The sequence below is a fragment of the Notothenia rossii genome, assembly GCF_949606895.1.
Source record: "Notothenia rossii genome assembly, chromosome: 5".
Classification (NCBI taxonomy): Eukaryota; Metazoa; Chordata; class Actinopteri; order Perciformes; family Nototheniidae; genus Notothenia; species Notothenia rossii.
The window spans coordinates 19,391,914-19,419,664 of record NC_136903.1 but is presented as its reverse complement, the minus strand read 5'-3'; the positions used below and the strand labels follow the sequence as shown (position 1 = coordinate 19,419,664).

At 39.8% G+C, this 27,751-nt stretch overlaps 3 protein-coding genes and 1 long non-coding RNA gene across 5 annotated transcripts; 2 read left to right on the top strand and 2 right to left on the bottom strand.

Moving 5' to 3' along the window:
• Positions 1-1,072: 1,072 nt before the first annotated feature.
• On the bottom strand, positions 1,073-20,973 carry neto2b (neuropilin (NRP) and tolloid (TLL)-like 2b). Of its 2 annotated transcripts, XM_079685167.1 has the most exons (13): positions 20,926-20,973; positions 8,448-8,623; positions 7,088-7,144; positions 6,752-6,904; positions 5,997-6,245; positions 5,796-5,843; positions 5,518-5,645; positions 4,069-4,170; positions 3,677-3,803; positions 3,310-3,423; positions 2,660-2,790; positions 2,474-2,566; positions 1,073-2,403 (listed from the first exon to the last, which is right to left on the bottom strand). In XM_079685167.1, exons 2-13 carry the CDS (start codon positions 8,521-8,523, stop codon positions 1,954-1,956), a joined length of 1,728 nt encoding a protein of 575 aa, XP_079541293.1. In that variant the 5' UTR covers positions 8,524-8,623; positions 20,926-20,973; the 3' UTR covers positions 1,073-1,953. The 2 variants fall into 2 exon arrangements, with proteins under 2 accessions (XP_079541293.1, XP_079541294.1); XM_079685168.1 differs by lacking the exon at positions 20,926-20,973 and having other exon boundaries at positions 2,474-2,521; positions 8,448-8,840.
• LOC307041698 (uncharacterized protein) lies at positions 20,504-22,640 on the top strand. The gene is made up of 4 exons (XM_079685174.1): positions 20,504-20,755; positions 20,866-20,968; positions 21,391-21,693; positions 21,727-22,640. The coding sequence occupies exons 1-4, from the start codon at positions 20,652-20,654 to the stop codon at positions 21,793-21,795; spliced, it is 579 nt and encodes a 192-aa protein (XP_079541300.1). The 5' UTR covers positions 20,504-20,651; the 3' UTR covers positions 21,796-22,640.
• A 289-nt stretch (positions 22,641-22,929) lies between these two features.
• LOC307041699 lies at positions 22,930-24,449 on the bottom strand. Its single transcript, XR_013808847.1, has 2 exons — positions 24,328-24,449; positions 22,930-23,776 (listed from the first exon to the last, which is right to left on the bottom strand). It is a non-coding gene; the product is annotated as an uncharacterized lncRNA (long non-coding RNA).
• Positions 24,392-27,415, top strand: LOC307041697 (uncharacterized protein). Its single transcript, XM_079685173.1, has 2 exons — positions 24,392-24,528; positions 25,440-27,415. The coding sequence occupies exon 2, from the start codon at positions 25,447-25,449 to the stop codon at positions 26,410-26,412; it is 966 nt and encodes a 321-aa protein (XP_079541299.1). The 5' UTR covers positions 24,392-24,528; positions 25,440-25,446; the 3' UTR covers positions 26,413-27,415.
• The last annotated feature ends 336 nt before the right edge of the window (positions 27,416-27,751 follow it).

The window sequence follows — 27,751 nt, the reverse complement described above, 5'->3', positions numbered from 1 at the left end:
TCGCAGGACGAGGTGGGACTTTCGTCTCTACTTTCTCACAGCGGCCGGTATGTATTGTTCCCAGCCTTCACCCCGTCGGGAAGATAGGCATGTTTTGCTATGTTCCAGGTACGGTGATGAGCCATTACGCATGGCACATCAGGCAGGGGGGTGTTATTGAGCAGGTATGTCTGTGCTTCTAGTGCCGGGCGGACCCAGTGGGGCGCAGACTACATCATGCTTCGCCCTTAACCCAATAGCGATAGCCTTAGAGGGCGAAGCCATATACGAAATGGAACTGAGGTTACCTACTGTAACCCCAGCTTCTATGAGTAAATGGCGCAGCCCTCTAAGTGCGGGGCCCCACTGGCTCTACGAATAGCTGAAGAAAAGTTATGTTGTATGGGAGCAGATTGCCGGGCCACCTTCCTATTTATACCGGAAGGAGGCCCGAGGGTGGGGCCCACCTTGCGGGTGGGCGTGGACTACAAGTGTTTCAGTGCTGCGCGGGGGCGCAGGGGGATTACCCAATAGCGATAGCCTTAGAGGGCTGCGCCATTTACTCCTAGAAGCTGGGGTTACAGTAGGTAACCTCAGTTCCTGTTATATTTTGAAAAGTGTTCACCCCCTGTCTTGCCTGTTGCTTTCTGTCTGTTTTCCCTCCTACCTGATTACCCGATTGTGTTCACCTGGTGCCCCTGTGTTTTCTCCTCCCTCCTCACCTGTCTCTTGTTTGTTTGATTAGTCCTGTGTGCATTTAGGTTCTGTGTTTTCTGTTAGTCTTTGTGAGTTCCTTGTTGTTGTTTGACTGTGTTCTCAGGGAAGAGTTCTGTTTGTTTCATTTAGCCTTGAAATAAAGGTATTTTTGGTAAAATCTGCATTTGGGTCCTGCCTGCTTCACTCAACCCTGACACAAATATAACTTTTACATTCCAGTGCTCCAAGTTCCACTTATCTATTAAAACTCGATGTTTGGTACACAACTGTTTTTCACCAGACTTAAAGATAACATTACTGAGATTTACAGTTTTTATTCCTATTAAGCAGGTTAACAGTTTGATGTTATGTAATCGTATTATAAAACATCATGCTTTGACATTTCACTTTATATGGGAAGTTCCAACCAGCATACTTGTGTGACACACCTTTAGGAAGATCCCGCCTCAACTCACACACCTGCCTCCTGTAAGCAACACAGCTGACAAGACGGTTGCGGATGGTAACCAGGCACAACAGCGTGTTTACCAACCGTGACGGCATGTCGGTGGTATTGTTTTCACCTTTAGTCTGTGTGAGTTTATGATCATTGCAAAACATTTCTCCAGGAGACACTTGACCAATTGAGTCATACAACTTTAAAGATGTACAATTTTCAAATAAAATGAAGGGCATGGTTGAAAATGGTGTCGTCCAAGCAATGGTGCAGGAATTGGAGGGGTAGGAAGTGGAGAAGGAGAAATTGCAACCTCCTAAATGTAAGTCCGAGCTTTGCCGAAGATGGGATCCTATCCCAAAATGGTCTGTAGTTTAATATCTGGTGTAAAACTGATTCTATATCAGTATCAGGGTGAAATGTTTCCTAAAACAATGGTGCATAAATGTAGGCATTTATTCTTTAATACAGGTAATAACACATACAAAAAAAACTGAGCTGATTTTAGCATCCTGTGTTCCAACTGTAATCAAACTCTGTATACATTATTTATAACCTTAACACTGAATGAAAATACATTTTAACTAAATGTATCATATTTGCTTCACAAAATACATTGATAACAAGAACACTAAACAGCATTAACATCTTTCTTCACTTTTACACCGATGAAAAATAGCACAAGAATGTCTAATGTCAGCTGTTTCAGTGTCCACGCATTGTCTCCTATTTTCTGTAAATATGAAGAACTGTTCCCAAAATGCAGCACTGGCTGAAGTTGCACTGCAGTATTTACTGTGCAAAACTTATTTTTTTTCTTTTCAGAAGTCCATGGACAAGGATCTTTGTTGGGCCATTTCATAGTTCCCCCTTCGGCTTCCTGCTCTGCGTACATACACATCATACCTTCCATCTTCTTCCTCCTCTTCCTCCTCTTCCATCACTCTATCCTGTCGCCCCAGTACTCTTTCCCCTATTCCTTGATGGTCCTGCATACGAGTTGGTTTCATACTAGGCCAGCTCTTCTTCCGCATACTGCTGTTTAAGTCCCTGAAGGGAGGTAAGGCGTTTTGGAAGTCCTCTCTTAAAGCAGGAAGATCCATGGATCCCCTTCGAAGGCCATGTGCACCTTGGCTGCCTTTGATGGAGTCAACAGACACCTGAGAGCCACAGTGGTGTTCGTGAATGCATCGTGAGCCGGATGAGGATCTCCTGAGCGCCTGCAAGGACTGAAGCTCCTCTGACAGCTCTCCAAGGTCCCCAGACATCTCCTAAAAGGATAACGTTGTCACATAAAAAGAAAATGTCCAGCTAATAATGCATCAAAGTAATAAAACTGACCTTGTCTCTGAGAGTAAAGAGTTCGTAATGTGGAGGGTCAAACACCTCCTGGAAGTCGCCCCGTTGGAAAAGGTTATTTTTACGTATCAAGACCTTCGAAATATGAATGAACACATTTGATAAATCATGTATTTCCTCACCAATATTTTGTGGCATGATAATTAATAATACCCTTTGGATAATTACCTTCTTACGTGGCTGTTTGACTTGCACCAGAATTGAGATGATGAGGAGCAGGAGCACCACTCCCGTAGACACGCAGATCACTGTCCCATGAGTCTTTGTGATTGCGTGAAAAACACCCTTGCTCTTTTTCTCTAATGATAGAAATGACAAGAGCAACAAAGAAAGATAAAATATGAGTTACATCTAGAGTTACAGAGAGTATACCAGTATTACTTGTTGCCATTCTCATCAGGACAGTCTTTATCTTTGGTTGCCAAGAACAATTCAAAGCCTTTGCTAAAAGCCTGTTCCGCTGATAAACAGCCATCCGAAATCCATTCAGGAGCTTCAGAGCCACTAAACAGCCAGGAGGCTCATCAGCAGGACTTTTGCCACAAAGGCATTGAAGTTGATCTGATCATTTTTCATCCATCAATACATTTGCCAATAAGACTTGCTCTGTTCTAATAGGTTGAAAAATTACATAAAAGCCTTGCTTGGATCATTTGAGTAAATTAAGAGAGTGGGGCCCACGTGAGCAAAAGATCCTTAATGTGACACAACAAAAACAAGACATGTCATCACATCACACAACACCACTCATTGTAAAACAGCACAGCATAGTGGATTTCTTAGAAAGAATTACACATCCTTTGGGACAGCTGGAGTACCTTTGCAGTTGCTTTCATCCCAGGGAAAGACACAGTTTTGTATGCCGTTGCAGACCAGAGAAGTGTTGATGCACATGTTACTGTGGCAGAAAAATGCACTGCCTAAACAGGGTGCTGAAAGACAAACAGATGACAGTGACATTAACAGCGAGGATACATTCTTCTAATTCTTGACCAAAGGAGTTTGACAGGTATCCCATTTCAAACATGCTATTTATCTCTGTTCAACCCAGCCTTGTTCATTGAATATATTATCATTTAATGCAACTTTGCAACATATGTGCTTGCATTATCAGATACAGAAACTGAACAAAAGCAACATGGTAAAAACGACACAGGTTAGGAATAATCTGAAGGAGAAACTCACGGTCTGCAAACGAAGTGAAGAGCATCCTGAAGCGGCTGAGACGGCTCGTCTCGTCGGCCCACATCCTCACTACTCCAATACCGGTGTCCAGCATGATGTCATTAGCTACTGTGCTACAAAACTTTGCCTGCAAGAAACCACACACCATTGTCTCTTATAGTTTTGGTTGTGTCGTCTCATTGAGGCCAAGGTCTGTACAACAGTTGCTACAAATGAATGATTGAAGAATGATGGTTAAAAGGAGAATGTAAAACAAGGAAAGAAAGATAACCCCTGCTGTGTAGCAGAAGGTGAGAAAAACTGGTAGAATAATGTGCAACTAATAAAATACATTAGAAGAAATGGCTTTCATTTGACAGGCTGGAGTTACTCATATTAATTAAAACAATTACCTTTAGGTCCTCAATTGCATTACTGCCATCATAAACAGCCACAAAGTTCTTCTTACATTCATTTGAGTTTTCCATCTGGTATTCCAAGAACCGCAGGTAAATCTGGAAAAAACAATGAGGACGGATAAACTATACCTCTACATCTCTAGAAGACATGTTTAAAGGTATTGCTGCATTAAAGGTGACCTATCATGCAAAATGCACTTTTGTACGTCTTTTATACATGAATATGTGTCCCCAGTGTTCCAGGGAACTCACCAAGTGTCAGAAAACACAACCCTCTCTATTTTCCTCCATACTCAAATCTCTAATAAAGGGGCTGCAACGGATCTGATACAGACTGATCCAGATTTGAACACTGTCCTGACGTCAGGACGGTGGCGCTACGGCTATTGGTCAATTCTCCACCTATCAGGGGAATGAGAGGTTGGGCCACGGCCGGCCATTGCTGCTCAAAAATGCTGGAGTCGCTGTAGTACATATGCCAGGCCTGTAAGTGGCGCTGTAGTCTGCCACAAAAGCAGCGAAAAGACTTCCCTTGCATGGTTGCCATGGTAGCCCTTCTGTTTATTCTCCGCTGTGGCTCTTTTTGTCCCTCCCCGAGGCAAGCGTGTGTGCCTCCTGCTTTAAAACAAATGAATAATGACTCTATATAATCATATGTAACGGATAATGTGCAGCGACGCGGTCATTAAGGGGAGAAGAACACCGACAGGCTGATCAGGAGCCCGGCGCGAAGCGGAGGGATCTAGATCGGCATGAAGGCACATTATGCAATGTGCACATTATCCCGCTTATTACATCGCCACATTCTCAACAAAGTAACGACATGACTCCCAATATTAATTGAAATGCTTTTATTGATTTAGAAAATGATTTTATTGATTTAAAAAATAGTTGTATGTATTGATTTAAATTGACATGCATCCGCTAAGAAAAAGTCTGTTGTTACTGTTTGAACTAACGTAGCAACGGCAGGAACTGCTTTGATAGTGTTTTTGAGGAGCTTTTTGATTACAGATTTGAAAACATCGTTGATTACTTTAAAAGTAGCACAATTTATTATGTCAAACCTTGGAAAATATCTAGTTATCTCTGCCCTAATGCCAAAGTAACTGCCAACTCCCCTCTCCTGCAGGGGCGCATGGTCAGTTGCAGCTCACAGAATCAGCCCCCTGCAAAAACAGGGCTGGAAGGAGCAAATGGAGCGAAATGAGGCATGGCTAAAATGCAGGATCTGTTTGGTATTTTGAAAAAAAAACTATATTTATATACTTTATATAGGTATGGCCCTAAAATATATGTTTCCAATATAGCATGATAGCTCCACTTTAAAGGATCAAATATCAATCCATTTGAGTCATTTTAACTGTATGTTGCCTTGTGTAGACGGTTGGATTATAAATGCATAGTTCTTCTTAACACATGCAATATAACTTGTCACTATACCCTGTTGTTTGTCGGGGCTCGTATAGTCCAGATGCAGTCCACTGCCTGGTCGGCCTTCACTTTATGTTCCTCATCCACCTGACTGGATCGAATCATGCCGTCAGCCCCTGACAACTCAAACTGACAGTCTGACCCATGGACAAGAAGCAGACCAATGGAAAACAAGGAGATTAGGGGATTAGAGGTGATAGTGAAAGCAGACTTCCATGAATTTGCATCACATATAACTTTAGAGATGCACTACTAAAGTTAGCCGGAGATCTGTGGGGTTGTGCTACCTGGGATTGGGTTTAAGAGTCCTCCTACATGCAGATGAAATTCAGGATCTTTGGAAGGAAATCATAAAGACACATTTGATTAGCAGTGGAATTTCAGAGTAGATTAAATGAGTCCTAATGCACATTAAGTACCAGGATGGTGCGGTGGGATCATTGCCACACAGCCGGGTTCAATAAAATGCCCCACTGGGTTTTAATCACCTGCTGTGAAGGTGTACTCGACCCGGAAGCCAGACGCCTCCAGCTCTTCATCACTGAAGAAACGGATCCACATAAAGCGTCCACTCGAAAGCACACGCCCGGGACTGGCTGAGCCACAGAAGCGGTTGATGATCGGCGAGAAGCTGAAGGGACCGTCCCTCACCTCGATGTGGTCGAAACGACACTCAAATGACGCTTCGAGATAGAAGGTCGGATCAAACAGTAGCTCTATCCTCTGGCGGGGCAGGGCTGGAAGCAGAGCACTGTGTCACATCGACTGAACAGAGGTCATTCAGGGATATAATGCTCCAAGAGAATGGACACATAGTTTCAAAAATATTTTCTTCTTTCAAATCTTTACCAAAGAATTACTGTAGGATCGTTCTGTAGTGTGGGCTCCGGGAGCAATTATAGGGAAAGTGATGCACAAAAGGACAAAACAGTTTGATGCATTCTTTGGTGTGCAATATAATGAGGATTGCATTGTGAAAAAGCTATTGCCTGCATGCTTGTTTGTTCTTGAAATACAAAGGTAAAACCTTAGCATTGGTGAGTAATTGCTAATATTCAAGCACATGTTTTCAAAACAGAGCATTGTTGAAAATCCCAAAACACTTGTGATAAATGATGAGTAACGCTGTCAATGTCAGAGGAGGCGAATATTACAAATACCAGGATTATTTTAATTTCCAACTAAGTAATCTGACCTTGTAAAGCAGGGAAATCATTTTGCTCACGTATAAATTGTTGCTTACCTTCAAGCACGTACAGACACTCCTTATTGGCTGGGTATGTTTTGGGGTAGTTTGGGGAGTTGAAGGTGCCACCTTCTGTGGTTCGTAGCCAGTTTCCACAGTGATGAGAACGCAGCGGCCTTTGAGACGGTCTAACCCCTTTTGATCCTGCATCTGTATGAATGCAGCATTACAGACAAAACATTCTGCTATTTTATCAAGGTATTTGTGCAGTTACTGATACAAAATAAAGATGATTGACACAAGGGAGGCAAGGGTATATTACATTTTGAAAAATAAATCAGTGATCTTTAATTCAATTACAATATGTGTCTTGATTTGATGTATCAATCTAACCTTTATTCTGTTGTGCCAGAGCAAATCCTTCATCAATGAGCAGGAAAAATATCCACACTGTAAAAAAAAAAGGAAATAAAAGGAGCTTAGCAGGATTTGTGTGTCAGTGGTTATAGTCTCAGCTCAGGGCATTCCCTGAATTTCTATACTAGGTCACGCGTGGGGAGTTCAAAAGTTAGACAGGAAGAGAATAAGCACATCCACCATCTGCTTGCTTAAATCATCAATCTATTTTTAACTGCTTTCCTTTTCTCTCTCTAAGGTTTACATGTAACACAGTGGACTTCAGTAGCAGTTGTGAAAATCTGCTGTTTCCTAAGATACTGTGATCAAAACATAAAAAGGTTTATGTGTCATGAAGTTATAGCTTGTGTCCATTACATAAAATATGACCTAAATATCTATCCCCGAGGGAACAAGGCCACCAAAATCTTGCTTTGAAATTTCACCGAAGTGGCATGTCGACACAAACGTCCACTCACAAACCACAAGGGGAAAGCATCAGTTTGGCTGCAGACACAATATATTCCTATGTGTGGCTGTGAGGGTTGGTGACCTAAGAGGGGGCTAGTCTCAGACAATAAGACATTTTCAAAAGCAATACTAATATCTATCAAAAATATATAATAAGAATATGAAACCAGACAATAAGTAACAAACCTCAAGAAAACCTCAAATATGAAACTAGATTAAATTACTGCAACAAAGTATTCTTCTTTTGACTGACATGACATTTCCCTAAATGTGAGTTTTTGATGTTATATAAATTAATAATTTCCAATGAAATACAAGTGAAACAAGTGTTTGTGTGTGTGCGTGTGCGTGTGCGTGTGTGTGTGTGTGTGTGTGTGTGTGTGTGTGTGTGTGTGTGTGTGTGTGTGTGTGTGTGTGTGTGTGTGTGTGTGTGTGTGTGTGTGTGTGTGTGTGTGTGTGTGTGTGTGTGTGTGTGTGTGTGTGTGTGTGTGTGTGTGTGTGTGTGCGTGTGTTTGTGTGAGTGAGGGAGGAACACGGGCCTCCCAACTCCTCCTGTCCAGGTAGCCACGACATGCTTCTAAAAAAGGGACAAGATGTCACTTCAGCACTTTAGCTACGCTAGAGACAATTTAAACAAAAACATATTAGTTCGATTTTAATGTCTTCAGGATGTTACAATCTTCATTGTGATATTTAGTTTGCCTAAAAAATGGGGATCGCACCTGAAAAAACATATGAATATGAACACGATTCTGCCAACAAAACGACATCGCTAAAAGATTATCAAAGATTAGAAACTCTGGCCCTGCTTGCATCGCTCGCTCTCTCAGAAACATAAATAAATCATTAAACGCCCTAAACCATGACATTATGAATTATCACTCACCTGCATGCATCCTTTCAACTGAAGTCCGTTTTCTTGCGGATTGATTTAAACAAAAAAAAATGTATATCCCTCGCATCAATCCGTCAGTGTCAGGGATTAGTGCATTGTTTATCACTGATCTCCGGAATCCAACTTTCACCTTTTCATCCTTATCCCAGTGGTCAGGATAAGAGAAGCTTCAGGGGGGAAAAAAAGCTGATGAACTTCTGACTCGTCAACATCATTCCTTATAAAATAAAACAAAGCGCAAGGACGCAGTTCCTGCAGAGCTGAAGTCTGTGACTCGTCCTCTCTAACACTCGGTGGATCTGTCTGACTGCAACTGCACGCGAGTTTAAGATTGGGCTCAATTGGCGCGAGAAGGGGGAAGAGCAGAGTGCGCATGTGCATTAACATACATGAGTAATAAGTAATATGATAATCCCCTCAAAGCATGTTCGACATAATCTTTATACATTAAGAATTCCCAACTGAAATAATACAATTTAATTAGCTGATTCAGGGCTAGATTCCAGAAGGTGCACACACACACACACACACACACACACACACACACACACACACACACACACACACACACACACACACACACACACACACACACACACACACACACACACACACACACACACACACACACACACACACACACACACACACACACACACACACACACACACACACACACACACACACACACACACACACACACACACACAGCCAGGAAAAGGTGCCAAAAAGCTCGCCGGGCAAAGATCTATGAAACGTTGCATTCCTTAGCATTTCTATGCAGAGCAGGAAACAGGGCACATTCCCTGTTGTCTACTCTCATTTTTCTCGAAGGACACATGCCGCCTAAAGCCTAAAAAAGCTGGCAGAAGCTGCAGAAAGAAATAAGGAGGTGGTGGGATGGAAATGTTCCTTTGATCTGTTGCCTTATAACAGCCTGTCACCAGGTCCTCTGGCAGCTGATGGTAACTGCTTTAAATCAGCGTCTCTGTTCACAGATGTAGACAATGTCAGGGTGTTCCTGGCAGCTAAAGACACTCCCATTTGACAAAATGTCTAGGTGCTAATGAGGGATATATTGTGATATATTGTACTCCTCTCCTTGACTTAACATACAGAATGATGATGATGCCAAATATTATGTAACAGTAGCACAAGATTGAATGTGAAGGGTTGAGCAAATTTCAAATATGATATTACATTTGGGCAGTTTAGTTTGTCATAAACTGATGACTTAAATCTATTTCTGAACAGTAACTCTTGACTATACTCATCCAATAAATGGGTTTGAATTACAGTACTTCCCTCTTGAAAGTAGGGAAGTGAAAGTATTGAAGTTAACTAATGTAAACTACCTTAGTAATTTAGTGAAATCACTTAAAGATACATTTCACAACTGCTTACCAATTCTCCCACAGGCAGTAGATGTGGTGAGATTAACTTTCAATGTGCTTAATTTATGTTGAGAAAGTCTTACCTATTATTTTTGTTATTCTTCCTAATTATAATGATCTTGTTTCCATTCCTGCTCCTTCAAATTCCTGTCTCTTACATAATACTTAAAAGAAATATATAATTCAGTGTTTCCTGAGAAGCATGAATCATTTATTTTCTTGAGTTTGTTGGGTTTGGAAGGGCTGCTGCGTTACCGCCTCATCCTGAGCTGCAGCGAGTTCTCGACAATCCTTGTCTCTATTTGCCACTCTGTCTGTCTGTCTGTCTGTCTGTCTGTCTGTCTGTCTGTCTGTCTGTCTGTCTGTCTGTCTGTCTGTCTGTCTGTCTGTCTGTCTGTCTGTCTGTCTGTCTGTCTGTCTGTCTGTCTGTCCTTAAACACACACACACACACACACACACACACACACACACACACACACACACACACACACACACACACACACACACACACACACACACACACACACACACACACACACACACACACACACACACACACACACACACACACACACACACACACACACACACACACACACAGACACACACACACACACACACACACACAAACACACACAAAACTTGATTGATGAATGTTAAACACCTGAACTTTTGAAAGAACATCCATAATGTTACTTATCAATATTCCAATTACTTGTACATAGAATATTCTGCACAATTTCTATTATATTCTATTTTATTTTATTTACTTGCACTATTATCTTAGGCCTGTGACCGACACTGTAGCTATGTACATATGACAATAAAAGCCTTGAATCTTGAAAACTGATACACCTTTGTTTACTGCAAATCAAAGCTGCTAAAATCTGCATATGTTGCCAAGGCAACCCTGCTGGAGCCTTGCCTGCTTCTTCTGTTGCAATCAGGGACCTAGAAAGCAGAGGTTTTAGGGGGTTTGACAGAGAGGATCAAAGTGGAACAAATACAAAATCTGTCTATCTGCACTGCTGCAGCGACTGAAGGGAAAGCTTTTTATGAAAGTGACCAAAGTTATTCTGTTTTTTTTTTGTTTGAATCCACCCTGAGTAGCTGTATTGTTGGGAAAGATTTTGTGTTACTGAGGTGTCCTTGAGGTCTTTCATTTGCTTCCACTATGCACATCACTGCAGCCATCTGTGCTCATGTGTGCTGTGGACTATATCTTTAAGAAGTATTCAACAGGCTGATGAAAAAGAGTATGATATAAATGCAATGTTTTGGAGGGATGAAACCCTCTCCAATGGTTTTTTAAACCACTTGGCCTAATTCTATATGAACTGAATAAAAAAGAAGGTAGCACTATTGTTGCTTTTACATCTTGTGCACAAATGTAACTGAGGCTTTGTAAGAATCAACCGAGATATCTTTTGGCAAAGCATTCCATTTCATCTTGATCAAAAGCTCCGGAACAGCTACAAATATAGTATTGCTACTTATTCCTTTTTGACACATGAGACATTGCAAGCACAAATGAAACTATGATTCTAGCTTATCCTTGTAGCAATAGTAAAAATGCATGATGACAGGCATGATTGCACCAACAAAAGCTTATAACCAAGAACAACTGCACAGTCTCAATGCCAATCCCCAATCACTTAATCCGCAAAAGCACTAGCATTCCTCCAACAGCTGTAGACTTGTCTCATGAATAAAGTGTGAGGAAATAAGTCAACAGTAATGTGAATATAATCACACATATTTTTATAATGTCGCAACCTTTTTGCCAACCACCAAAAGGGAAGCAGGGACAGTAAAGTGTAACTAAAGGAGAATAATAAATCCCAAACTGTTCAGGATTGCAATTAGCATTTTGATTGGAGTTGTAACCAGGCAGGTGATTGCTTGTATTAGCGTGTGCTTAAGGATGAATTAAAAATCTTTAATTTGCCGAAGTCTACGGTTGAGTGAGCCAGGTGACTCTGCTGGGTAAAATTAACTTTCACTCCCTCCACTCTCTCTTTTTGTTGTTGTCATAAGCATGTGTGTGGCTCTAGTAATGAAAATAACTGAAATGTCTAAAAAACAGCCAAAGAGCTTTCAAGGAAAAGGGTGTTGCTGGCCAGGAACTAAACCAGCAGGGAATTTTGTGCAGTTCAACAGAAACATGCAACAAAAGGTTGAGAGGTCCCGGGGCTCTTAAACTATTCGAGCACATTGCTTCAATCAGAGTTGGTTGATCTGCTCGTTGCAGTAAAACAAACCAGATAGACACATTTAGATGGAAAGCACTTTTATCATCTTCCGAGAAAAAGTCATTAAGATACCACAGGCCTGTGATTGGAGGGAAATCCCTGCGGTTTGGCCTATTACTGTTGATGAGGAAGCACAGTAGCCAATAAGTCCACACTTTAATACGGTGGAACAGATTACTGTGTCCCAGTGGCTTCTCAAATATCATCACACTGATTTGTGTGTTTTGGTTTTTAATGCAACAGATTAGTATTGCATTTGATGATACAACTGTACCTTATCATTCTGGGTATGTGTGGACATACAGTACTGAGGTAGGATGTTCTCTAACCCTGTGTGTCTTATTCTCGGAGTCTTATTCTCCAAACCCATCGGCAGATAATCCACACTAGTCTAGTCGCGTGAACTTTTTTTTCTCAACGAATCACCCTCATGCACAGCCCAACATTTTAAATCCTACACTTGGCTGAGGAGACAAAAACGGGATATATATAAAACAATAAAAGCCATTATTTCATTGTACTTTGCATGATCTACTTTACTCCTCCTCAGTTTCAAACAGAGTTCATCAAGAACATGATCTACACATATTTTTTCATGAATCCTTATCTAAGCCTTATCTAAGCTAGATCCTAAGAAACCGGCTGGCCCGGACAACGTAGAACCTTTCTTTTTAAAGATAGCTGCAGATTTTATTGATCTTCCTCTTACTACTCTTTTTAACCTCTCCCTCAGCACAAATGCAATTCCAAAAGTATGGAGGTCAGCTTATGTCTTGCCTTTGCTAAAAGGAGGGGAGGCAACTATTTTAAATAACTATAGGCCAATCTCAAAATTGTCAGTTCTGGCGAAGGTGCTCGAACGCCTAGTGAGTGAACAGGTGAAGGAGTTTTTATGTAAAAATGATATCCTGTCTAAACATCAGTCAGGCTTCAGAAAGCAACATAGCACCATCACTGCGACAATGAAAGTGGTGAATGACATTACGAGTATTTTAGATAATAAGCAGAGTTGTGCAGCTCTATTTATTGACCTTTCCAAAGCGTTTGACACCGTTGATCGTCGCATTTTGAAGCAGAGGCTACTCAGTATTGGCATATCCAGCCATGCAGTGGGGTGGTTTGTGAACTACCTCTCTGAAAGGTCCCAATGTGTTCATTTTGATGGGCTGTCTTCTGAGTGGTTAAACATTGCTAATGGTGTTCCTCAAGGTTCTGTTTTAGGTCCACTTTTATTCTCTATATATATCAACACTTTAGGTGAAAATGTGGATGAAGCTACTTTACATTTTTATGCGGATGATACCGTGATGTACTGTGCAGGTCCCTCCATTAAGGAGGCTGGTGTTAAATTACAGGCTGTTTTTAACATTATTCAGACTCAGCTCGCTGAGCTAAAGCTTCTTTTAAATGTTGATAAAACCAAGGTAATGCTCTTTTCTAAAGCTAAAAAGACTACAGACACTGCTTTGGATATTGTTACTATGCAAGGACAAGTACTAGAAGTGGTTACCTGTTATAAATACCTAGGTATCTGGCTTGATGATTGTCTTACTTTTAAACTTCAGGTCATTAATCTGCTTAAAAAGCTGAGGGTTAGACTATATTTATTTTTCAGAAACAAGTCCTGTTTCTCATTTGAAGCCAGGAAAAGGCTAGTCCCTGTGACCTTTTTACCTGTGCTGGACTATGGTGATTTGATCTATATGAATGCCCATTGCCTGGAAAAGTTAGATGCCGCCTATCACAGTGCCCTGAGATTTGTTACTAACTGTAAAGCACTTACTCATCACTGTACCCTGTATGCCAAGACAGGTCTGCCTTCACTAACTGTACGGATGCTCGGTCATTGGTACATGTTCATCTATAAAGCCATGCTGGGTAAACTACCTTTTTATATCTGCTCTCTGATCTCTCGACGAATTGAAACTACTTATTGCCCGAGATCTCATGATGTTGTTTTATTAAATGTGCCAAGTGCTAGGACTGTCTTAGGGAAGAAAGATTTTAGTTGTGCAGCTCCACTAACTTGGAACAGTCTGCAAACATGTTTAAAACTGAGCACTTTGGTTCCCCTGCATCATTTTAAAACTCGGCTGGGTGACATGCTGTTTGATACTCATGGTACCTGTCACTGTAAATCGAGTTTGTAAACTGTACCCTGTACATTATGTTGTATGTCATCCTTATTGTTGTTCTGTTGTTTTTATGTTACATGTATAACTAATATCTTGCAGGTCACCCTTGAAAAGAGATCTTTTGATCTCAAGGGGCTTTCACCTGATTAAATAAAGGCTACAAACAAACAATTTTGACTTAATCATCCGCATAGATCATTCTTTACATAATACAAAGCTTTGACCTCTGAGCCAGACGGTCCCAGGAGCCTCGGTGACTGAGAGTTAACACAAACATTCTTTTCCTGGTCAGATTAAGATGTATGTGATATCATAGAGCTGATGAGAAACTCTATTTTTATCCCTGGCCCATCCCATGACAACAGATTCCAATTAGATGGAAAAACGGAAGTATTTTTCTTTAGTTTTATATTATATTTTTTATTATATCATAACTTAGTACTTTTTTTAACATACGTAACATTAAGCTGTCTGTGGCTCTTTCCTGCTGTAAGGATGCAAATGTTCCCACTGTGGGACTAATAAAGGTATTCTGATTCTGATTCTGAAAAAACGATATTATTCTTTATGCTATCAGAACCAGGATCTCAAATCAAAATCCGTTGTAAAAATGTGTTTATTATTAAATATTTCATATGTATAGCTCCCTTTCAACCCAATCCTGTGTCTTTTGTTATTTACATCCATTCTTCTAATCTGTTCATGCTAAACTCCTCCTCCCATGGAGCGCTGCATCTCTTCTTAATGATTATAAACACTTTAGTTTCTTGTATGCGATGTCTGGCTGTTATCTTCTAAAACCATTTCATCAGAGACAGCAGCAATCACAAGGAAAAACAACCACACACACACATTTAATCCCTTTGCGTTGGCTAGTCTTTTGTCATTTTTGAGATAAATAGTTTGGATCATTGTGAAAGAAATAAACAGTTTGGGGAAAGGCGGGAATTTGTGAGGAGGGAATTTGTTGGATGTTGATGGGCTGGATGCACCTGGGTGAAACCTTGTTTACCTTCTGTCTCAGCCGACTCAAGTATCAAATACTTTCTAATGATCAGGTCATAGTGGATGATCTTTACCAAGCCAACAGCTGGCAGTGCAGTCAAGCGAGTGAAGATCTCCTCCCTGCTTGATGAGTGAATGAAAGCTCAATGAGACAACGCACAGATCAAGAAAAAGAAGTAGACTATGATTAATTAATTATATGTGTGCATAGAAACCAGTGTAAAATAATTATTCATTGGTTTTTGAGTTGATGATTTTTAAGTGTGATTAAGTGTTTTCTGTTAGAAATAGAAAAAGCCCAAAATGTAGCTATAAGTTTACCTTTTAATTGTCACATTTTCTGTTCTGTTTTGCCTCATTTTCATTGTCTTTATTAACATTATTTATTATTAAAACCTTTTTTTAAACAAGGGCCACCTAAGGCCAGCTCTTTTAAAGACAACCTGATTACAGTCAAATACATTACAGTAAAACAATGGAAACACACAAAGGTCATTCAAATACAACGGGTAAAGGATTTCAAATTAAGGGACAATAACTCCTACATAACAGAGGCATCAACAACGCGTCTAAATTGAATCAAAGGTTGCCTAATTAACCAAGCTTTTGCAAATTGTTCGACCTGTGTGGAGCACAATATTTAAATGTCAATATCCCAATATAGACAAGATAGTCTTGGAATCTAGTGCAGTATGAGTTTGCTTTATAGTTTGAAATACATAGTCAGCCAAGAATTACTTCAACAAATAAAATAAATGCAGTGCTGTTCACTTCTCACAGCCAACAACTTTCTCAGAAAATGAACAATGATGCATTCCAAAAGCGTCCCCAGTTATACAATAAGTAAATGTAGGAATGTGTATATAAATTATAACTCCCCAGACAATTGCACTTGTTATCAAGTTGAACAATTATGCGTTTGTATAAGGACAGTAGTAGTTTTATCTGACTATTTATCTGTAAGACATTTTAAAGTCTGCTGTAGAGCACAGAAATATATGAAGTGATTTTATTTGTGTTTCAGTTCACACAAAAAACAAAATAGTAAAAAACAACAACAGATGATACGCTCATCTCTTCACATCAACCATGTAAATCAAGTCAACCAACAAGTCCTCCAACTCAGCATTGTTTTTGAACATGGTTTTATACTGTGAATAATAGTTGGCACACGTGGGCCAAAAGACCCTTACATGTAATAATGACTGAGTTAAAAAAACACAGTCTGGACAAAACAAAGTTAATTTTCTGTGTGTATCCTGTGTGTTGCTGTACAAGGAAGGAAGAAAAGGTTTTACTTGAATTTACACCAAAGTATGCATCTATACATATGGTGCCAGAAACATGTGCACACATGCACTCATATGATCCTGGCTATCATAATGAGATGATATCATGTCCGTCCCAATCCCAACAGATACCTTCATGCCCATCATGAAAAATGAAATATCCTCATTTAATTTAAAGATTCTGCTTTTCCTAATCCTTGCTCTCTTCCGGAAGTGGCTCAGTCAGTACGGGCTTGGGCTGTGAGCCGTAGGGTCGCTGGTTCAAGTCCCAGACCAGACCTAAATATGGAGTGTGGACTGCAACTTGGAGAGGTCCCAGTTCACCTCCTGGTTCCTGCCGTGGTGCCCTTGAGCAAGGCACCGGACAACCCCCTTCCCCCCCCCAACTCCCATTGCTCCATGGGCGCTGTGCAATAGCTGCCCACTGCTCCTAGTACTAGGTGTACTAGGAGTAGGGTGTTCGCTCTGCTTGTGTGACCATTAAAGAGGGTTTCATCCCTCCAATTCTATCCATCTATCTATCTTATGCCGCATGGCCAATCACAAGAAGCCTTTCTGGGACAGATGGCAATGGTAATGACCTTTACTCAAAGCAGGGTTAAGCTTAAGAAGACAACTAAGAGATTAGTCTGGTGTCACCAATTAGGACCCTCAGACTTGAAATAATGTAAAGAGGAAGCTGTGGAAATCTAGAGGAGATATAGATTAGATTAAGTGAAAACAAATATCCATTCAACTTTCCTGATCAAGTTGTATGACCAACTGTCATAAACATAACCAATGTCAAACAAGAACTGATGCTCTTGTGTCAGTAAGTTTAGCAGACCTTTTGGCCATGTCTGACCCATAAATTCAGCAGTGCTTGAACAAGCTTTACTCCATCAGCAGGCAAGCTTCTTAGGACTGATCTGAGGATGTGGCATCCAGCCTAGAGGAGGATGAGTTAAATGCCTCTTTAGATTCTGCAAATACTTTTTAATATTTCAAATCAGTTTTCATAATATTTGTAGGTATGTTATGATGGCAATGCGTCAATAATGATGACGATGAGTTATAATTTTTTTTATTTAGTTTTTAGCAATAAACACACGACTGGATGTTAAAAAAAGATGGCTATGGCAAGAAATGTGGCTGAAATGTGTCCCTGAAAACCAATCCATTCTGCACATTCTGCATTTGATTTGATGTTTTGCAGTAATGTAAATAAATATGTTACAGGAATGACAAAATACAGATCAGTAGTACATTTCATTTACAAAAGAGCTGACTGCTGTGAATAACAATTATATGCTGGGAGATTTTGAGGATTTTTCTTCATTTGAAACCAGCCCTATGATTACTTGTTTTTCCTAAAATGCGCTGAACTTTAGAGCTTTAGGGAAATGACAGCATGCATGCATCTGGCTGTTAACATGGTCTTTGCCTTGAGTTTTTTTCCCTCTTTTTTAATTTAGTCAAATATACAAAGCTGGTCTTTGCAATCAAGGCCTAAGCACTTAGGAAGGAGCTTTAGAGACATGATTAAAAGGCCTGACTGGGAGAAGGCAGCTTTAAAACAAAGTGACAGAAAGTGAGAGTCTGATTAAGGTTGTGGAATACATCACAGATTGAATGAGGTTGATCAAAGGAGAGGGAGGAGAAAAGAAGGAAAAGTGAGAAAAAATGTGTCACGCGACACGACTAGACTAGTGTGGATTATCTGCCGATGGGCGTGGAGAGTAAGACACAGAGGGTTAGAGAACATCCTGCCTCAGTACTCTATATCCACACATACCCAGAATGATAATGAATAAAAAAGTGATCAAACAATTATTACTATACAAATATTATTTAAACATTATAATATATTTTGTTATGATATAATGTATTTTGTTAAGGAAGTGTTGCTTTATGATACTGGTGTGACAATACAGTAACAGTATTTTAGGGAGAAAACCAAAAGATTTTAGGCAGAATACTGCAAACAATCACGAGTAACAGCAACTGTGGATAAAAGAAGACACTCAGATCAGCGTGAGAGATATGAATTTAGATAAGTGCAACACAGTTTGAATTGCACAGTACAGTACTGCAATCCAGATTAATTCAGGGAGGAGAAAAGAAGGAAAAGTGAGAAATGTGTCACACGACGTGACGAGACTATTGTGGATTATCTGCCGATGGGTGTGGAGAGTAAGACACACAGGGTTAGAGAACATCCTGCCTCAGTATGTCCACACGTACCCAGAATGCTATCAAACTATAACAATTATTATTAAAAAATAACAATAAAACAAGAAGTGTGAATACATGTTTTTTTCCTGTATTTTGTTAAGGAAGTGTTTCTTTATGATACTGGGGGGCCAATACAATACAAATATTTCAGCGAGACACCCAAATGACAATCACAAGTAACAGCAACTGTTGTTTCAAAGAAGACACTAACTTGACTGAACCCTAACCCAGGGTGAGGGATGTGAATTTAGTGCAACACAGTTTTAATTGCACTGTACACAACTGCAACGCAGATTAATTCTGACGATAGCATGTACATTGTGTGTGGGCGTGTGTGAGTGTTTATATATGTGTGTCGGTACATCTGTCGGAGATTGAAATACATCAAGATAGATAGAGAGAAAGAGATTGGGAGATAATTTAAAGTGTAGTTTAATTCTGTGAATACTATACATTCATCCCATTTTCAGCACTATAGTCCACAGTCCTTTCAATATTTGCTACAACTACAAGTATATATAATAAGGAAAAAGCCAGGTCATTAGAACTCTTTTCAGCATATGCTATACATTGTCAGAAAAACAAGAATAAGAATAATCCATTTATTTGCAAATACTAGTACAGTTTCTGATTTCATCATCTGAAGACCCATTCAAATTAAAATCATCTCAATACAATAAAGTTTCTATGAATCCATCAAGTCAACTCCAAAAAGGTTATCAAGTAATTATATAAAGTCCCGTTTAGTCTAATTGTTTGTGATTTAGGGCAGTTGGTTGTAGCTTAAGCACTACTTATGTGACAGGTTCTTGGGTTCCTTGGAAACAGAAGTAGCCTTTTTGCATTTCATACCGATTCTTCTAATCAGATTTGAACCTTTACAGTAGATGCACGAGTGACTGGACCCTACACTCTTCCATAAGTGGGTCAAAAAGGACCCGTATTAGAATTATGTGTTTTTATGCCATTTTGGTTAAGAAAAATCACTTGTATAATATTTAGTATTATATTTTGTTCACACTAGAAATATTTTATATTTCACTATTTATCATTTTAGACATTTTCTTTTTAAATTTAAAAAAAAAACGTTTTCCCATAGGAAATGCATGCAGGTTATTTTTGACCCACTTATGGAAGCTTGGGGTAGTAATACAAAAACTATAATTTCTTAAAAATTTAAATTTAAAATTTGAAAAGCATGATATCCAAAACATGTTTTTTGAGGAATAGCTGGAATATGAAATGATTAAAAAATGTAACTACAAAGACACTTCAAGAAAACCACCTCACCGGGTCAAAAAAGACCCACTTATGGAAGCTTGGGGTAGTAATACTAAAACTACAATTTCTTAAAATGTAAATTTAAAATTTGAATGGCATGATATCCAAAACATATTTTTTGAGGAATAGCTGGAATATGAAATGATTAAAAAAATGTAACTACAAAGATACTTCAAGAAAAACACCTCACCGGGTCAAAAAAGACCCACTTAAGCATCTAAGGGCAGGGAAATATTTTAAAGTCAATATAGAGTTTGTAGAGTCTGTTACATAGCCTACTAGTGGTGTATCAACCAATTAAATGCCATGCCTTGTTCTAGGCTTTTTTTGTGTTAAAGAGAGTAAATGAGGATTAAATTCCTCCTAATAAACTGCCTGGAGCTAATGTGAAACGTTAAACAACTAAAATGTAAAATTGTGAAGGAAGTGTTAACCTTTTCTTGTTATCGATTCTGCTCTTTGTCCGCTAAGTGGCGCTGATGACCCAGTCATTTCGGTCACGTGACTTACACAAGCTGCAAACCTCGTGTTTCTGCTTCCTATTTACTAAATGGTTAAAACCGGTTATACTCAGTAACTTTTGTATAGATAAACAGATGATTTAGTTGTTTTTTAAAGGCCAAAATGCCCCAAAGGCACCGGGCGCTGCCGACATGGATGTCGAAGAAGGAAGAGAAAGTGAAAGAGAAGGAGCCTCTGAAGAGCAAGAGAAAACGGAAAACTGCAAGGTAAATGACGTAAAATAATCTACATAACAACAACAAGCTTCAGTTTAATGCTTCAGATAAAGTTTCCTCATTTAATTTTGACTAACAAAGATGAACTGGTGTGTTTCCAGGGCTGTTTTCTACTGTATGAACGAACAGGAGCTAGTGGAGGCAGCTGTCTCATATCTTACCAATGGAGCCTGCGACGACGGTGCTCTCCCCACTGACCAAAAGGTAGCGCTGTTTCTCCATTTTTAACGCTTTAAATGGGGGGGATGCCATAAACTGACCGGTATACTATGTATCAATGTTAATGAAAAATGTGAAGACCCAGTAATTGATATAGGCCTACTGTGATATAAAAAAAAATATATATAAATATTGTTTAGGATGTTGACATTGTGTGAAACAACCAAAAAGGAACATCCAATTAATGAAAATCAAATATATTTGGATTTTAGTAGGCAAAACACAATTTGTCTGCCTAGAAATGATATACAGCCCAAGTCTGTGTCTCAAATAAATTTCATGTAAAAAAGTTGAGTAAAGGACCCACAGTAAAATCATATCTTACACCGTTTGTTATAGTGGATGTGAAATGCAAGATATATATAAAGCATTGTGTAATTATGAGTGATAAACCCTGTCACACACAGGCGGAAGACAAGGAAGTAGACACCACAGTGAAAATGAGGAAGAGCCCTGCCATCTTAAAGACGACGGTGAAGCCTGTGATTATAGAGGAGTCCTCAGACAGCGGGGATGCCCTGGCCTCTAAATATGCTTCAGAAACTGACATGGACATCACAGACTTGGAAACATTGCCGTACACAAAGAGCGAGCAGCATCAGGGAGCTGAGGGTCAGAGGTTAGGACCAGTACAGGATCACAGCATTCATGTGAATGTTGAACTGGATGCTGAAGAAAAAGAGGAGCACTCACAGGTGCTGGCAGAAGCAGTGGAGGAGGAGGAGGAGGAGGAGGAGGAGGAGGAGGAGGAGGAGGAGGAGGAGGATGAAGATGATGCCCTACGTCTTGTGCGAGAAATCTTTTTCACCTGATGATGAACTGTATCAGAAAACCACTGAAATGTGCACACTAAAATATTCTCTTATAGGGGAATGCCTGCCACATTACAGATTCACTAGACAGTCCAAGCAGAACTTGTAGATGCACACATCAAATCCTCCATAAAGCTACACAATGGAGAACTTGTCCTTTAAGTGGTGCCACTGGGATGTTGAGCTAGGGCTCAGCTTCTTAAACTGTGGATGAAAAACATTTATATGTAAAAAGTTGTACTGCTGCTACAAATCTTACATCATACTGTATTGTCTGAATTAACCATCTGCAGGAGCACTGATATAATAGGCATTACATGGACATTGCAATCCCTCAAAAAAGCATGGCATTTCAAACTTTTACTTGAAATACATTCATGAATAAGAACACTTAAGTAAAAAAAATAAGTAAAAGAGCAGATTCTTTGGTATTGTATGTGAAACTGAAATCAGCTTTGGTCATGTCACAGTATGGCCACAAAGCGTTAGTTGTTAGAGGAACTTTGCTTGCTGACGTTTCCATGAACAAACCACTAAATACTTGAAATTGAGTTCTGACTATCTTACTTAGCACTACACTGTAGCTGGGGCCTTTTGCACAAACAGAAACATACTGTATCTTCGTCAGTGAATACGCTCCAGATTTCCTCTAAATGACACCACAAATGAAATTCATGACGCTCGTACTTAAATAGGATTTGATATGTTCTTGATTTTGCAGGGTTCTTTTCACTTAATTAAAAGACAAAGTAGCAGTTTGTTTTCTTTCTGCAAGCCCTGTCAAAGACTATGTGTCAGTGCTGACTCTTTTAGTTTAGTATCTTTTTACACAGTTTATTTCACATGACTATCCAACACTTGTGTTTATCAGATACATTAGGTCATATTTATATTTAGACACTCAGTTTTGACTTTCACAAACCTGTTTGTCTAGGCACTGCTTCAGTACATTGAGGCAGGTACACTGTGCTCCTGTATATTTAACAAAATAAGTGTAACAGGTTTTATTAAATCTATCATCACACTTTGGTTTTACAGCAGCAAATGCCCTAAAGCGAAGATTTGTCTAACGTTTGGTAAAACAACACAAAGACAAAAATGTGAGTTCTAATTATAAGACACAAACAAACACTGTTTTGATTATATATGTGTCAAGTAAGATAAGATATACTTTATTAATACCAATTTGGGGAAATGGTTGTTGCAGCAGCATAAAACAGAACAAGGCATTGCACATAATAACAAATTAAACTTAAAGTTTAAAGTAGAAATAAACAATTCTAAAATAGAAACATCTCAAAATAGAAATAGAAATAAACCAGCATTAGAGAGTAAGAAAATGATTCAGATGACCAAGTATATATTCTGTTAACATAGCCAGAATTACTTTTCATTTTGACTTAAGCTCCCAGTCAGACGATAGCCTCTTTCGTGACACGTAGGTCACCACAGTTATTATAACCAGCTGAACCTGCACAGCAACACATACATAGAACCAGATGGTCAAGTGTTCCCAGCTCACATATGATTGGAATTGAACCAAAAAACCAATAAGGCCAGTCAGGATGAGTAGACTGGATGCAGCCTGGCAGGCCATGCTAAACCAGAGTGCTGTTTTGTCTTTGCCGTAAATTGCCAACAGCATGGCCAGCAGAGCAAAGGCCACAAGCACCACAGGAATGTACAAACCCAGGTAAACCACCATGTTAAGGAGGCCCATTTTCATACCAGATTCCCCTGTGCTTAGAGCTTTCCACTGCCAATCGTTGCAGGACAGTTCACCATGTGGACGTGCAAGACAAAAGTGAAAGGGGCTGATGAGGGTTTCATTGGAGAGGATGAACACAGCAGCGTATTGCACCAGAGAGGTTAACATCTGCATGAAGATGAGCAGGAGAAACACCGACATCCCGAAACAAAGCCATGTGGATCTCCTCACAGAAAGAGCAGTCATAACTGAAGCCGCCTGAAAGCCCCTCACCTGAGAATTTAATATTCATGTTGACAGAAATTAGTGCAAACACTTAATCAATTGGAAAAATGGTAATAAGTGTGGTGCCTTTTAGATACACAGTTTCAAATTATGTCTGCATGAACTTTATCCATTATGTTCTGAGTGATCTTCAAGAGTCTGCATTGAATAGGACTTCTCAGAATAACAAACTTAAGTATGTCATAGATTTAGTATTTACCCACAGTGTCAGCTGATGAACTTCCATGTTATGACCACATTACATTAAAGTGAAATGGACTGTTGTGATCGCTATAATCAATAACTTTCATGAATTTAAAAGGATCCATTTAAAAGCTCTAGTAGTGATAGTTTTGAAACATGATCTAATAAAGATATTTTTCAAACAATGTGTTGATTATTTACAAACATTATCTAGCGGTGGTCATAATGAAACTGATACTACACATTTTGAAACTTAAGGTCTCACTGGTTTGTCAAGAGTTAAAACTGAAACACGACTGCATATAACATTATGATTAATTAAATGCCAATAAGTAGTATAATGTTGCGAACCTTACTTTTTCTGAAGTCAATCTGTCTCAGGAAGTTTGGAGGCTTGTGGTTGGTTCACGGCACGCGCATCGTGGACGCGCAGTGTGAGTCTAGTTCTCTGGTACGCGCTTCGACGGACAGTTTGACGTGCGGACTTCTCCAAGTTGGGTGTGCGAGATCCTCTGCAACTTTATCCAATTCTTCTGAATCGCGAAAAGCTTCAAACGGTGGGTCAATATTTCTTACTTGATGTTATAACCAGAGCTGTTTTTATTTCTGTACACTTTTACACTTTTTAGGGTTAGGTATATTTTTTGCTTGTTCAGCACGAGAGGGAGGCGGGGTCGCCTGCAAGGGTTTCTTTGTTCGTTTAGCTTTCACCAAAAATCAGTGGTAATTAGCGCATGGTTGTTGTTTGTGTTTGAAATGACAATAATCGAGTGAGTTGTCATGTCATGTACATTTATTAAACATTAAAACATTTCTGAACTGCTTGTCCTCGTGCGGATTAATGATCTGATGGGCTGCACAACTGGATCAAGGTGTGGTGATTTTACAATGTAATTAGTAAAAGCAAACGAAGAGAAATCATAAAATCGTATTTACATGAAACGGGGCCGTTAGAAGTTATCATTTGCAAACGTTTTGAAGGCACGTTTAAACGTGTCCAGATTTGTTTTAATTAATGGAGTAAATACATGAGAAGTAGCAAAGCAGGCATGCGAGAAATGATAAATCTAGTTAACGAATGCTTAAAAATCCCCGTAACCACAACATTAACATTCCCTATATATACACGCTCAAATCCCTACACATGTTATGGTACATGCTGTACATGCGGCTTGGGAAGGGGATGAGAACACAATGTACCATAACCCACACACAGGGATATTTCTTTGCTCAACCAGTTTAGTGGATCCTGACAGAAACAAGCAAATGTCTCTGATTACTTTTTGTGCTTTTGGTTACCTTGCTCAACTGTGTATTCATGAATTTGAACAGAAAGCTCAAACTTAAATGCAATTCTAGCACCAGGGACATTGCGTAATATTGAGCTGAAGAAAAGTTTGACTTGCACAACAGAATTTGACATTTTAATATTTCAAGTAATTTAAGTCTCATTTTTAACTCTGTACAGGTTAATCATGGGAAACCGGTTTAGCAGAACGCGAGAAGCCAACAGTGCTGAGGCTGCTGCTCCTGAGCAGAAGACTGCAGCAGAGCCAGCAGCAGACAGCGGGATAACACAGGTTCAGGAGGCCATTAAGACGGAGGTTCTGGAGGTGGTAAAGGAGGAGCCAGTGGCACCGGTGGCATGTGCCACTCAAGAATGTTTGATTGACACTAAAATAGTAGATATTCCTTTTGCAACCCCACATCCAGCCGTACCTGAGCCTTTGGTCTCTGTCAGCGAACCAGAACCTGTTGCCGATCCAAAACCTGTTGTTGAAGTTCAGCTTGCTCCAGAACCAGCTACAGAGCCTGTTCCTGAACCAGAGGCACTCCCTGAACCTGTGCCAGTTCCTGAACCAGAGGCACTCCCTGAACCTGTGCCAGTTCCTGAACCAGAGGCACTCCCTGAACCTATGCCAGTTCCTGAACCAGAGGCACTCCCTGAACCTATGCCAGTTCCCGAACCAGAGGCACTTCCTGAACCCGAGCCAGTTGCCGAACCAGAAGCATTCCCTGAACCCATCCCAGAGTCAGTACCAGCCCCAGCTGAGGTTCTGGAGCAGAAGATAGACCTGTTTAGCCAAGAGTCTCTCCCTGAGCCAGTGTTTTCTTCTCTTCCATTGATTGACCTGGGTGTCCCTGATGTAACTCCTGAGCCTATTGACATTCCTCCCATCACCGCCACCATCGATGCAGATGAGGCTTCAGACATCCTGGTGACTGAGGTATGCCAAAACGGTGTTGTGGAGTCTGTGGAAGCACTGATGGAGGTGGAGGCTGCAGATAATTTGGAGCAGCTTGCGAGTGATTTCAACGAAGAAAGTGTTTCTGGACTGCTGAAGAACTTAGAGCTGAAAGGAAATGACCTTGTCGCTGACCTCATTCCCAACAATGTCAACGTCCCTGGTGACATGACCACCTCCACTGAGCTGATGTGAAAGCATAAAACAAAAAATTCGTTAAACAAGTGAATGGATACTTTTCTGTGAAACCATCTTAACCCCTTACATGAATTCTGAAAGAATCACAGATGCAATGTTTTTTCTAACCGAAGTGGCTAAATTAAGGCAAACAGCTATTTCTCTTTCTTTATGAACCATATGTGCCAAAACACAAAACGGTATATTGGTGGGGCTTTAACAGCAGGGGTTTTTGTGTGTATTGAGTGTATTTACGTATATTGCCGGACAACAGAGATGTTTCTCTATGCAAATTCACCAAGCAAGATACAATGATTTTCTATTAATGTCCAGTATGTACAATTTAAGGGGAACTATTAGCATAAATACAATACAACATTCCTAACTATGTTTTCATTAGTATATAATCACATCTAATTAAGAATGATTGTGTTTTTGTTTGCTTAAGATCAGCCCTTCCTATCTAGGGAGCAGGTCCTCTTCGCAGAGTCCGGCAAATTTCTACAGTCGCTCAGAAAGGACAAAACAAATCTGGCTCTAGAGAGGGCCTTCCATGATTTCATTACCTGAAGGCAGGTGTAGTTCTCTAACACCTGAAAAAGGGAAGGGGGTGTGAAGGGGTATTGAGTTGTTTGCAGTCCCTCGCCACTAGATGCCACTAAATCTCACAAACTGGACATTTTTAAGAGAAAAACAAGCCATTGCTATATATCACACTACAGGAAGAGTACAAAGGGAAAGGGAAAAAGCTTGATGGATTTGTGGGTCTACAGCACGCCTTGGGTGAATGCAAAACGACAGGCAAGGGACACTAGCAATGCAACCAAAGATGGACACAGTATATGAATACCGCTATACAGCAGGAAACAAATGTCAAATAAACTTTTTTGCGTTTAAGTAGTCATGTTTGGACTTTGTAATTTTTCTACTCCTTATTGTATTTTCTGCAATACAATGATGGAATACTTTAACCCAAGTAGTGTCTTGATTGTACAAATAAATAAAAATATTATTCAACATATGTTTTCGTCTTGGTCCCTGGTTTTTACTTGTTTGCGCTTTTAACTGAAGAAATGTTTATGTTGAAGGGTTTGACAATGGAAAGTAGGACACTTTTGTAGATCATGATAAATATTTACCAGTTGTGAGCCCACAAAAGCTACAGTAGGATCCTCCCAGTGTTTGAATGTGGAATATACGAAGCGCAGAGCAAAGATCTGTTCGATGCACACACTGAAACAATTGGACCTTTCTCCATTTTAGAGCATGTTTTGTAACACACAAGTACATGTGTAGGACACAGTGTACATATGGAAATCGAATTCCAGCTAACACAGCACACATGTAAGAGACACAG

Coding starts and splice junctions, on each gene's coding strand:
- LOC307041698 (XM_079685174.1), top strand. CDS start 20,652: ATGCCCCAAAGGCACCGGGCGCTGCCGACATGGATGTCGAAGAAGGAA. Junction 20,969..21,390: donor CTCTCCCCACTGACCAAAAG/GTAGCGCTGTTT, acceptor TGTCACACACAG/GCGGAAGACAAGGAAGTAGA. Junction 21,694..21,726: donor CACAGGTGCTGGCAGAAGCA/GTGGAGGAGGAG, acceptor GAGGAGGAGGAG/GAGGAGGAGGAGGAGGAGGA.
- LOC307041697 (XM_079685173.1), top strand. CDS start 25,447: ATGGGAAACCGGTTTAGCAGAACGCGAGAAGCCAACAGTGCTGAGGCT.
- neto2b (XM_079685167.1), bottom strand. CDS start 8,523: ATGCGAGGGATATACATTTTTTTTTGTTTAAATCAATCCGCAAGAAAA. Junction 4,171..5,517: donor GAGCCCCGACAAACAACAGG/GTATAGTGACAA, acceptor TGTTTTTTCCAG/ATTTACCTGCGGTTCTTGGA. Junction 3,804..4,068: donor ATGCAATTGAGGACCTAAAG/GTAATTGTTTTA, acceptor GGTTTCTTGCAG/GCAAAGTTTTGTAGCACAGT.